The 13,379-nt window shown below is 41.8% G+C and overlaps 1 protein-coding gene across 3 annotated transcripts in view; it reads right to left on the reverse strand.

Annotated features, from left to right (window-relative positions):
* Positions 1-13,379, reverse strand: part of LOC132833499 (regulating synaptic membrane exocytosis protein 1-like) — a 786,224-nt gene that overhangs the window by 13,129 nt on the left and 759,716 nt on the right. For all 3 annotated transcript variants that reach the window (XM_060851848.1, XM_060851830.1, XM_060851839.1), the window contains one exon: positions 4,042-4,151. In XM_060851848.1, coding sequence (XP_060707831.1) covers positions 4,042-4,151 — 110 coding nt within the window. The remainder of the gene's footprint in view (positions 1-4,041; positions 4,152-13,379) is intronic.

Raw genomic sequence — 13,379 nt, forward strand, 5'->3', positions numbered from 1 at the left:
ATATAAAATAAGGAGATTACAATCTCCTTAGGTGAGGACTGACTCTGAGTTGGCTAGCCATAACCAGTGTTACTGTGGGGACTTTTTTTGGTTTTATTTGTTTGTGGGGAAGTGGCTCTTGAGCTGGCCAATAAATAAATGAATAAGTGGGTATATACGGGCATCTTCACTCCTTTTTTTAGTTTTCTTAAAGATGTTCTTTTGTGTTTTTGGTTGCACTTCGACCACGCTCATGATCTTTGGACACCCGGTACGGAGGGGAGAGGGCAGGTCAGAAGATCTCATTGTAGATCAGCTCCTGGGGATGGCCGGACTGGCCATAAATATATCCAGGCAGTGGGCAGAGAAGGGGTTCATTAGGGCCTGTTCCATGATTATATTCAGGCCCATGTGTCCCTGGAGAAGAAGCATCTAGTGTCTACAAATACCCTTCAGGTTTTCAAGGAGTGATGGGCACCGCCGGGTACGGAGTGTTTTATTTCCCCCTCTGATTCTATTTTGATTTAATCCCTGCCTTCCCCTTTACTTTTTCGGGTATGTAGGCATTGCCCTCGATGAGAAGTGCTTGTCACTGCTCACTTGGGTGTTTCTTTTCTTGTTGGTGTTGGAATGCCATTAAGGTTTTCTGCACACGTTGTTCTTCATTGTGTTCTACACCTACGCGCACACAACATGGGTGCTGGGGAGGAATAAGCACTTCAATGTAAATACAAAAAGGAGAAAAATATAAAACCAGGGGACTTCGAATCTTCTCAGTTCTGGGGATTGACTCTGAACCGGCTGAACTATATTGTACACGTGTAAATCAAGAGTGACTTGATGATGAAATAATTGCTACTGTGCGGTAATTTCAGTCTGCATACCAATAGTATAGATTGCCTTTTCTCACGAAGTGTAAACTGTCATTCCCTTTGAAATTTGTTTTATTTTGTGTGTGCCTGTTCCGATGTGTGCAAGACAAGCTTTGCTGACATGTGTCTTTTTATCAACAATACTTCGTAAGATCATAAGACATCGGAGCAGAAATAGGTAATTCAGTCCATACAACCGACTCTATCTTTCAAAGAAATCATGGCTGATCTGGTAATCCTCAATAACACTTTTTTGTCTTTTCTTCATAATCCTTGATCACCTTTCTGATTAAAAATCATAGAATCCCTACAGTGTGGAAGCAGGTCCTTCAGCCTAACAAGTTCACACCAACACTTCAAAGAGTATCCCACCCAAACCCACATTAATGCACCTAACCTACACATCCCTGAACACTATGGGCAATTTAGCATAGCCAATTCATCTAACCTGCACATTTTTGGATTGTGGGAAGAAACCAGGGCACCCAGACATGGGTAGAATGCGCAAATGCCAAACAGACAGTCGCCCAAGGCTGGAGTCAAACCTGGGTTCCTGGTGCTATGAGACAGCAGTGCTAACCATCCAGCTTAGCCTTGAATAGATTTAACACAGCTTCAACAGTGATAAATAATTCCAGATAAATTACTCTCCAAGAGAAAAAAAATCCCCTCAACTTTGTTTTGAGAGGGTGACTGCTAATTTTAAAACAATGCCCTGCAGTTCTAGACTCCCCCACATGATTTCTACATCTACCTTGTCAATACTGTTCAAAATTGTAACAACTTCAATCCATCTAAATGCCAAGAAAAACAAGCAGCCTGTCCAGCCTTCCCTCATAAGATAATTCTCCCATTCTAGGTGTCAATCTAGTAAACCTTCTCTGAGCTGAATCCAGCACACTTTTATACCTTTCCCTAAATAAGGAGATCAAAGATGCACACGGTGTATGAGAAGTGGTCTCAACAATGCCTTATATTGCTGAAGCAATACATCCTATTGCTTCAGCAGTCCTTTCACAATAAAGGATAGCATTCAATTAGCTTTCTTAAAAGAAAAAAATGAACAAGAGGCATCTGGTGCAGCGGGGGAGGCCAGCTCAGAGAATCTCCATGTGAGTCTGCTGCTGGACCTGGTCAGGTTGGCCATAAACAGGCCCAGGCAGCAGGCTGTGGAGCGATTGTCTGCTCCACTTTCAGGCCTGGGTGTTCCTGGAGAAGGAGCACACGGTATCTACCAGAACTCTTGAGGTTTTCAGGGAAAGGTGGGCCTTGTGAGCCATGGAGTGTTTTATTCACCCCTCCGATTCTATTTTGATTTATTCCATAGCCTCCCCTTCATTTTTGCGTTCTCATAGGCATTGCCCCTAAAGAGAAGGGCACTGCTTGTCACTGGCCATTTGGGTGTTTTTTACTTCCTGGTAAAGACAAAAAAAACACGTGACTCTTTCGGGACAGGTGGGCACTGCGGGGGATGTAGTGCTTTGTTTCCTCCTCCAATTCTGTTTTGTTTTAGTCCCTACCCACCCCTTCCCCTTTTTCACTTAAGCATTGCTCATGCTGGGCATTGCTTATCACTGGTTCATTGGGCGATGTTTCTGGTGGTGAAATTTTCACTTGGTGTTTTTCACTGGATTTTGCACGTACACACACACATGGGTACTGTGGAAAACTAGCGCTGAAATGAGAAGAAAAATTAGAAAACGAAAAATAAATATAACTAAGAGATTCAAACTGCCTAAAAAAAATTAAAAATGTAAACAGGGGATTTAGAATCTCCCAAATTCACAGACTAACTTTGAGCTCATTGGTCATAGCCAATGCACTGCATAAGGGTGACCTGATGATGGGATACCAGCCTCTGTGCAGTTATTTCAGGATGCCATTCAAGAGTTCTGGAGCTGCACACATCTGGCAAATGGTGGACAAGCTTTGGGGAGATGGAAGAGGAGTTCCTCATTGCAGTATTCCTGGAATTGGGTTGTGTTGAATCTATCACGATGCTCTATGTCCCAACAACCCTCTCCCAACAGCTTCACTCCCACCAAATAAACAACCGCCCGGATCCTTCCTCCACCCCAGCGAACCGCCTCACATTTAAACTCCTCAGCGCACAAAGCGACCCTGACCACCCTAAACCTGTAAAGGCTGACGCTAGTTTGCATTCTCCCCATCTGCCCGGCCTCTCCTTTCTCCTGTAGCGATCTGGGGCGGCACGGTGGCTCAGTGGTCAGCACTGCTGCCTCACAGCACCAGGGATCCGGGTTCAATTTTGGCCTTGGGCGACTGTCTCTGAGGAAACCCCTTGTCTGCATGGGTTTTCTCCAGGTGCTCCGGTTTCCTCCCACAATGCAAAGTTGTGCAGGTTAGGTGAATTGGCCATGCTAAATTGCCCGTAGCGTTAGGAGCGTTAGACAGGGATAAATATAGGGTCTGGGTGGGTTACTCTTCGGAGGCTCAGTGTGGACTTGTTGGGCCGGAGGGCCTGTTTCCATACTGTAGGGAATCTATACTAGAATCTACTCTAGCTTCTGGCCGTCTTGCATAACTTAGTGTTCTTTGCACAGATACTGTGTGTTTCCAGCAATTTACTTGTCTGTCTCAGTTTCCTTCCATTTGCATTTTTTATGAACAATGGAGTTCATAAATATAAATATATACATATAAATAGAAAGCAGGAATTTTCAGCATTGCCTCGCGTGAGGTCCACTGAAGATGTTACCTAGTAAGGTAACAAAACATCTGGAAATTAACCTTCCAGCTCAGCGAGCAAACCTACATCCAAAATCTGGGATTGTCTAACATGGGGAAAATATGTGCATGGCATTGCTGAGTGACAGGACAGCACTTCAAGAAGAAATTCTATTTACTCTATACTAATGCCTCATTTGTACACAATGCACCACTTATTTGTTTATGCATAATTATTAATTATCAGGACATTCAAACTCAAATACAACAAGGTTGAAAAGGTCAACAAAAAACATTTTCTCGAAATAACTTTCAAAATGTATCACTGAGAATGACGAGGCAAAACACACAGAATTTTGATCCATATGTACAAAAATATTTACTAAGTTAAATTTAAAATAACCTGGCTCTCTCATGCTTCTTAAATAAGCTCCCATGGTCTATTTGGTCAAAAAGTTTGCAAATAATATTCAATGCAATTCTGGTGACCATCATCACTTACCCATGGCAGGTGTTGCTAATGTCTGTCTCCCAACAAGTTGTGCAGGTCCCAGTCCATCGAGGAATTCACTGAACTGACTGTCAGCTCCCAGTCTCATCCCAGGGAATAAACTGAAACAGACAATAGCACTTAGTGCAGCTGGAACTATTCTGCTGAATGATTGCTTCAACTTAACCTGGTGACTGACTGCTTCAAGAAAGAACGGCACTCACATGAAGCATGGGTTGGGAAACTGGAGTTCTCCTGATGAAAATCAGTCCTCTCATGTCAGCTGTTAGTTCATGGTATCACCTTAAACCATTTCAATGACTAGCTTTTCTTCTAATATAATTTTCCTTCCCATCTCTCCCATGGAAATACTCACTGGAGTCACCAGTCTTACCCAGGAGCTTACAGCTACAGCTTCCATTTGACCATGCCTTTAATGCTGAAAAATGACTCAAAGCACTTTACTCTAGACACAAGGGAAAAGAGACAAAGGAAATCATTATACTGGATGATAAAATCTTGGTTTGAGAGGGCGTTTCAATATCGCAAATTTTCTAGATTCTACTCTATGTTGACTCAAATTACCTCAAATTTTCTCCAGTTCTTTGTCATTCTAATATCCTTAGCTTATTTAGAGTCTCTTTGTATTGTTAAATTTAAAACACTGATTTAATTCTTTCTCCCATTCTGAATATAAGTTTTACACGTAGAATCTTAAGTGGGGTGTTCTCTCCACAAATGCTATGTATTTGTGGAGAGGCAGAAGTTTGGGACAAGAGCCATGAGTCAGAGGATAGTTTATCTGGTTAGACAATTAAGTAATAAATTAGCTTGAGTGGACACATAGAGATAGGGAAATGTAAGATGATGAAGCATAATACTGAGAGAGCAGAGTTATTAGAATCAATGGCTGGTGATGTGGCCTGGAGTAGGACAAAAGCCCTTGGAACAGATTCAACTGGAACTAATGGAGTGTCGGAGATTAGCCAGAAGGTTTATCAAGGCTGGAAATGGCAAACAGGATTTCAATTGCATAATAATAATTACAACGTATCACTATATTTCACGTAAGTTTCAGCCCTCTCCGGTTAATTCACCTCACCTGCTTTCTATTTCCTCTTCCTTCAGGTACGTCTCTAGCTTCGACTTATTGAATCTAATATTTGCCGTCTTTGTGAATGATACAACAGGATTTGAAACAGTAGGATTTGGTTTGAGACAGGGAGAATTGCCCATGTTTGGAGTATACATTTGAGCTACAGTTTATGGCAGAGACACTGTGCAATGCCAGTTTACAAACACTAAATGGCCTTTCTAAGTCTGGAACTTAACTGCCCAAAATATTGCTCATGTCAGAAAAGTGGCATGTATGTTGTATACTTCAAATAGATGTTTGGACCTTGGCATGCATAAATTAAAAACGTAATACGTACTTACACCAAGATTGATTTTCCATGTAAGAACACAAAGCAGCTACCAGCCACTCTTTATTTGAAGACTGCCAATACCCAACCAGAATGAGGACGTCAGTACTTTCCCTCCCTATCATCACTGATACCCACTGATCTCAATTCAATTGTTACAAGTTTACAAATTAAAAAGAGAAATGGATCATTCGGTCCTTCAAATTTGTTCTGCCATTCAATAAAATCATGGCTGATCTCCTTCTGTTTTAAAATCTGTATTTCCATTTACCCTAGAAAACCTTTTAATTCCCTGCCTAACAATTATCTAAATGTCTCTACCTCAGAAATATTCAATTACCTTGTCTCCATTGCCTTCTGAGGCAGAGTTTCAAAATTACTTAACTTTTTGAGAGTAAAAAATCCTCCCCTCATTTCTGACATAAAGGTATGTTTTAAAAAATGCAGTGTCTTCTCATTGGACAACAAGAGGAAACATCCATTCCGTATCCACTCATTTATTTCAATTGAGTGATCCCTCACTCTTCTAAACTCCAGTGAAAACAAGCCTAATCTGCCGAATCTTTCCTCCAAAGACAACCTGTTGATTCCAGGTATTCTTATAAATCCCCTCTACATCCCCTTTCCATCCTTTTTTAAATAGGGACAGTACAACGAGGCACAGTATTCATTTATTTCTGCTGTGTTTCCTGCCAGATAGCCAATCTTATATCCATACAAATATATTACCCCTGCATTATGAACTTCTGTTTTCTTGAACAAAAAAAGCCTTCTAGAAATTCAATCACAGTACAGGCTCTTCTGAATTCTCAGTCCTTCTCTAAAAAAAGTCTACTCCTCTTGTTAAAGAGGATTTTTTGCCGCAAAAGCAATGTTGATTCTTCCTGATTACTCTGAGTTTTTCCAAGTGTCCAGTTACAACTTTTTAAATGATCGATCCTAACATCTTCCTCCGAAAGACATCAATCTAACTGGCTTACAGTTCTCTGTTTTCTGCCTCCCTCTGTTCTTGAATAGAGAGGTTATATTTATTACTTTTCAATTTGAAACATTTTCTAAATATAGGAAATTTTGAAAAATTAACGCTAAACAATCTACCATCTCATTAGCCTTTTCTTTTATGAAAAGGATTAAATTAATCTGGACCTAGAGACTTGGGGGTTGCAGTGAGAGAGAGACTCACTGAGAACTTTGTAGCGAGTGGCGGAAAACTTCTTCAAGGTAGGCATCCTTGCAAAAGAATTCGCAGTAAGGTTAAAATCAACTAGGTGAAAGTGAGGAGACTGCAGATCCTGGAGATCAGAATCAAGATTAGAGTGGTGCTGGAAAAGCCACAGCAGGTCGGGCAGCATCCGAGGAGCAGGAAAATCAACGTTTCAGGCAGGAGCCTTTCATCAGGAATGAGCCCCTCATTCCTGATGAAGGGCTCCTGCCTGAAACATCAATTTTCCTGCTCCTTGGATGCTGCCCGATCTGCTGTGCTTTTCCAGCACCACTCTAATCTTGACTAATCTCCAGCATCTGCAGTCCTCACCTTCGCCTGGACCGAGAGACTTGTCACCCCATAGCTTCACTCAGTTTGCTTAACACTACTTTCCTTGTGATTGTAATTTCATTAAATTCTTCCCTCCTTCTGTGGCCTAACCTAGAGCAATAATAGGAAGATGGTTTGTCCTTTTTAAGATAGATGCAAAGTATTTTTTAAATTTCATATTATCTATTAAATCTCAGTTTTCACTATCTAGAGGATCAACTTACTTTATTTACTACTTTACCTATTAAATAACCCCCTCTCATGCTCTAATTTCATATTCCTGATTAAACTTTCAGTCATTCTCTGGTGCTGTTTGTATTCTGAACAACCATCTCACCTGTCACTTTTCTTTGTAAAGTTAATGCTTTTTCCTGAAGTTTGAAGCTTTCCTCTAAGTTTTTTGGTTAATCCCAAATTGTGATCCTTTCTTTAGAACTTTTCTTTATAGTTGGCATACATATATATGGATAATATACAGTCCAATATCATTGACCCTATTGCCTATTGATATCCACTGACCACATCGCCTACTGATACTCAATAATTCCATTGACCACTGATACCTATTGATCCCACTGTTAGTGATTACCACGGACCCCATTACACACTGACTCATTTTTTCACTAAGGTTACAGAGATGGTGCAACAAGATAGTGGCACTGGAGTAGGCAGCATTTGGGCTCCTCAGCCGTTCATCATTCCGTCCACTTTTCTCCCCCTTTTTCTTCAACACTGGTTGTTTAGTGATTAGCACTGCTACGTCACAGCGTCAGGGGCCTGGCTTTGATTCCAGCCTCGGGCGACTGTCTGTGTGGAGTTTGCACATTCTCTCCGTGTCTGCATGGGTTTCCTCCAGGTGGTTTGGTTTCCTTCAACAATCTAAAGACGTGCAGGTCAGGTGAATTTGCCATGCTAAATTGCTCACAGTGTTAGGTGCGTTAGTCAGGGGTAAATATAGGGGAGGGGAATGGGTCTGGGTGGGTTACTCTTCAGAGGATTGGTGTGGACTTGTTGGGCCAAAGGGTCTTCTTCCATACAAAAATCTAATCTAATCTCTCATTTTTTTTCTAAGCTTATACAGTGTTTTTTTTCTGATAAGAAAGCTTACCTTGGAGCCTCTGAGAGCCAGAACAGAGCGGACTGGAGGCATGCAGCAGAACAGGCAGGAAGCCTGGGACTGGTGCAGCTGAGAGCTGGAGTGGAGCAGCCTGGAGGCTTGAAGCAGAGTGGAGACAGTTATTGGGCTGGGATCTGGTGTGGGCAGTCAGCAGCTTTGGGACTGGTCAGACTGCATGTGGAAGTCCCTGCACTGATTTACTGCAATGAAGCTGAATGGTGACCTGGTGGTGTGGTGGTTTATAAAATCATGAAGGGTATAGATAAGCTGTATAGCCAAGGTCTTTTCTTTGGGGTGAGGAGTCCAAAACTAGAAGCCATTGGTTTCAGGTGACATGGAAAAGGTTTAAAAGGGGACTAAGGGGCAACATTTTCATGCAGATAGTGGTACATGAATGGAATGAGCCAGAGGAAGTGATGGCGGTTGAGACAATTTCAACATTTAAAAGGCATTTGGATGGGTTCATGAGCAGGAAGAATTCAGAGGGATATAAGCCAAGTGCTGGCAAATGAAATTAAATTTATTTAGGATACTTGGTCAGCTATTTTCCCTAGAGGGTTTACATTTAAGGTGAGAGAGATGAAAGACTTAAAATGAACCTAAGAAACAACATTTTCATTCAGAGGGTGATGCATGTGTGGATTGAACTGCGAGCGGAGGTAGTGGAGATTGATGCAATTACAACTTTTAAAAGGCATCTGGGTGTGTTTATGAATAGGAAGGGTTTAGAGGGATATGGGCCAAATGTTGCCAAATGGGACTGGATTAATTTAGAATATCCGGGTAGCATGGACCAGTTGGACAGAAGGGTCTATACCCTTGCTGTACATCTCTTTGACTCTATGGCTCCAGTTACACTTTTGTCCTTAATGCATTTGTATTGGATTCTTCTTGCCTTATTTGCCAAAACTCTCTCATTTCCCATTTTTGCCCTTCTGATTTGCCTCTTATGTATATTTCTACTGCTTTTACATCTTTCTAGGGATTCACTCAATCGCTGCTATCTCTGCCTGACATATCTTTTTCTTGACCAAAACCTCAATTTCTCTAGTCATCCAGCATTCCCTACACCCATTGGCCTTGCCCTTCACCCTGACAACAACATACTGTCTCTGGACTTTTGTTATCTCATTGGATTTGATTTATTGTCATGTGTACCTAAGTACAGTGAAAAGCTTTGTTTAATGAGCAGTACAGCAGTATCAATGTAAGCAAGGACATACACATCATAGGGTGAAAAAACATTTGGAGAGAGGCATATAGGTTAAACTGCACAGGGCAAGTGCTAGGCAAGATCAATATTAGTTGAAATTAGAAAGTGCATTCATCAGTCTGATAACAGCAGGGAAGAAGCTGTTCTTGAACCTGCTGGTGCATGTGTTCAAATTTCTAAACTTTCTGCCTGATGGAAGAGTTTGTAGGAGAGCATTACTGGGGTGGGATGCGTCTTTGATGATGCTGGCAGTCTTTCTGTGACAATGAACCATGTAAATGCAGTCCATGGATGAAAGTTTGGCTTCTGTGATGGTCTAGACCGCGCATATTACCTTCTATAGTTTCTTACAGTCCTGGTCTGAGCTTTGCCATACCAGGCTAATATGCATGCGGACAGTATGCTGTCTATGTTGCATCTGTAGAAGTTAGTGAGGGTGCTTATAGCCATGCCAAATTTCCTGAGCTGCCGGAGGAAGAAAAGGCATTGTTGTGCCTTCTTGAATGTTGCATCAACTTGGGAAGTCCAGGATAAGTTTTGGTTATTGTCACTCCTGATGCTCTCAAACCTCTCAACCTCCACTTCATTGATGTAGATGGCAGTATGTTCTCCTTCTTTCTTTCTGAAGTCAATGATCAGTACTTTTGCCAACATTGGAGAGAGGTTGTTCTCATCACCAAGGGCTCTATCTCCATTCTGTATTCTAACTCATCATTATTTGATACCATCCCACCATTGTGATGTCGAGAGCAGACTTGTAGGTGCCACTCATTCAGAAATTGGCAACACAGTTGTGGGTATACAGGAAGTACAGTAGGGAGCTGAGAACACATCCTTGGAGGGCTCCAGTGTTGAGTGTTTTTATGGAAAAGGTGCAATTGTCTATCTTCACTGATTGCAGTCTATGGGTTAGAAAGGTGAGGATCTAGTTGCAGAGGGTGGGGCTGAGACCTAGGCCTCAAAGTTTTGACATCAGTCTGGTGAGGATAATTCTATTGAAGGTGGATCTGTAGTCAATGAGCAGGAGTCTGATGTAGCTGTCCTTGTTGTACAGATGTACCAGAGATGAGTGCAGGGTTCGGTCTGTTATATCAGTAGACAAATTGTAGGGAATCAAGACAGGGTGGGTGACTAGAATTGATATGTGCAATGACCAGCCTCTTGAAGCATTTTGTGATTGTGGAGATCAGAGCCACTGGGCGGTAGTCACTAAGGCATGTTGCACATGCTTTCTTCAGTACTGGGATGATGGTGGTTTTCTTGAAGCAGGTGGAGACTTGTCCGTTTATAGACTTCCCATTTTCCAGCCATCTCCTTACCTGTGAATGTCCAACCTCAATCAACATTTGAAAATTCTTGCTGAATACTGTCAAAATTGGCCTTCCTCCACAATTAGAATTTAGACGTTTAGTTGCTCAGTTCTGATAAACTGAAGGACACTGTTTAAGTAGCACTCCAGTCCAAAGCCATGGGGAACGCAGAAAGCTATTTTTTGGACAAGGGATAGATTATCCAAGTGTACTTTGGAGACTTAATTGTGACTTTTGAAAAGTTGTTCATTCACTGACATTTTACAGACTTCAAGAGAGACCATTACAAGACAAGTTTTGTGTTTAGTTTAAAAGATGAAGACAATGGCAATATGTTGTTGACATTGCCAAAGGTGATATTTGACACAGTTTGCCATGAACATGGCAGAACATGGCATGAGAGAAGCCAGAGTTAACAATGTCCAGTAATCTGCTGAAACAAAAATTAGTAAGCAGAAGGCTTCTGTCACTATATTGGTGCTACAAAGTCCTGGAGCCAAAGCTGAGCCATCAAGGTACACAATTATCCATTTGTGAATGCAGACAGCTAATCTTGCCAAGACGTACCTGGAGAATATAAATGGAGACAATACTGGCTGGAAGGAATGGCAATTTTGTCAATGGTTGGCAAACAGCACAGGATCAAAAATTGACATCAACTAAATTTGAAAATCAAGGCTATCCATTGGAAATGTGCACAGCCTTGAAATCAAATTAACATTGGCAGAGCCTCAGGAAACAGATAGTACAAAAATTGGTGGGGCAGCCACAAATGAGGAGGATGGCCATGGATTACAAGTGGTTATAGGTAGGCTATTCAGAGGGGATGATCAGTGACAAATGGAATTCAATCCAAATAAATGTGAGGTGTCACAGTTGGGCAGTACAGAGAAGGCAAGGGAAAACATGATGAATGCTAGGACATTTCAAAGTACCAAGGATCAGAGGGACCTTGGTGTGCATGAACCCTCCAGTTCCTTAAGGTATAAAGTGGTTAAGAACAAATAATAGAAGTACAGGACAGGAACAGTGCCCTTGGTCTTCCAAGCCTGTGCCGATCATCATGCTCTAACTAAACTAAAAACAACCTTTTGCCCTTATTTGGTCCATATCCCTCTATTCCCTCCCCATTCATGTAACCATCCAGATGCCTCTTAAATTCTGCAAATGTGCCTGCTTCAGCCACCTCTTCTCGCAGTGTGTTCCATGCTCTTTCAACCTTCTGCATGAAAACCTGTCCATTAAACATTTCCTCCCTCACCTTGAACCTGTTTCCCCTTGTAATTGAAGCTTTCTGACTAAAGTTTATGACTATCCAACCTATCTGTGCCTCTCATAATTTGAGAGACCTCAATCAAGACTCCTCTCAGCCGTCATCTTTCCAATAAAACAATCCTAGCATTTTTAACCTTTCCTCAGTCAATGCCCTCAAGACCAAGCAACGTTCTGGTGAACCTTCTCTGCATCCTTTCCAAAGCTTCCATATCCTTTTGACAGTGTGGTGACCAAAACTGCACACAATACTCCAAAATCATAACAAGGCTTTTATATAGCTGCAACATAATTTGCCAACTCTTGTACTCCATGCCCCACAATTAAGTCAAGCATGCTACATGCCTTTTTAATCACCTTGGCTACCTACATTGCTACTTTTTGAGAACTGTGGACTTGCATGCTTAGACCTGCCTGTATGTTAATGTTCCTAAAGGTTCTGCCATTTACAATATAATTCACACCTGAACTTGATCCTCCAAAATGCATCACCTTGCATTTGTCTAGAGGTAAACTACATTGCCATTTCTGTGCCCAAGTCGCTAATCTATCTATATCCTGTTGTATCATTTAATATCATCAGCACTAACAGCAATTCCACCAATCTTCATGTCATCTGCAAACTTACTAATCAAACCAACCATATTTTCCTCCAAATCGTTTATATATACTACAAACAACAGAGGACCTAAGACCTAAGAAGACATATGCTTTTATCAGCTAAGGCATAGAGTTTAAGGTTATGCTGGACTGTAGAATTTCAGTTATGAAGACAGACTGGATAGACTGAGGTTTAAAATCTGATTGAAGATTTGTAGCTCGAGTATCCGTTGTTGTGGTTCTGCTCGCCGAGCTGGAAGTTTTTGCTGCAAACGTTTCGTTCCCTGGCTAGGGAACATCATCAGTGCTGTTGGAGCCTCGTGTGAAGCGCTGCTTTGATGTTTCTTCCGGTATTTATATTGGTTTGTTCTTGCCGCTTCCGGGTGTCAGTTTCAGCTGCAGTGATTTGTATGTGGGGTCCAGGTCGATGTGTCTGTTGATGGATGTTCTTGCCATTTCCGGGTGTCAGTTTCAGCTGTAGTGGTTTGTATATGGTGTCCAGGTCACCTGGACCCCACATACAAATCACTGCAGCTGAAACTGACACCCGGAAGCGGCAAGAACAAACCAATATAAATACCGGAAGAAACATCAAAGCAGCGCTTCACACGAGGCTCCAACAGCACTGATGATGTTCCCTAGCCAGGGAACGAAACGTTTGCAGCAAAAACTTCCAGCTCGGCGAGCAGAACCACAACAACAGACTGAGGTTGTTTTTCCTTCAGGTAGAGGAGACTGAAAGGGGAGCTATTTGAAATATAAACAAAATATGAGGGGTATAGATAGGTTAGACAAGAAGAAAATGCTTCTTTGATGGTTGGTTCAATGACCAGGGGCATAAATTTAATGTTAGAGTCAGAAGGTTTAGAGGAGATATGAT

The sequence above is a fragment of the Hemiscyllium ocellatum genome, chromosome 3, assembly GCF_020745735.1.
Source record: "Hemiscyllium ocellatum isolate sHemOce1 chromosome 3, sHemOce1.pat.X.cur, whole genome shotgun sequence".
NCBI classification, from domain to species: domain Eukaryota; kingdom Metazoa; phylum Chordata; class Chondrichthyes; order Orectolobiformes; family Hemiscylliidae; genus Hemiscyllium; species Hemiscyllium ocellatum.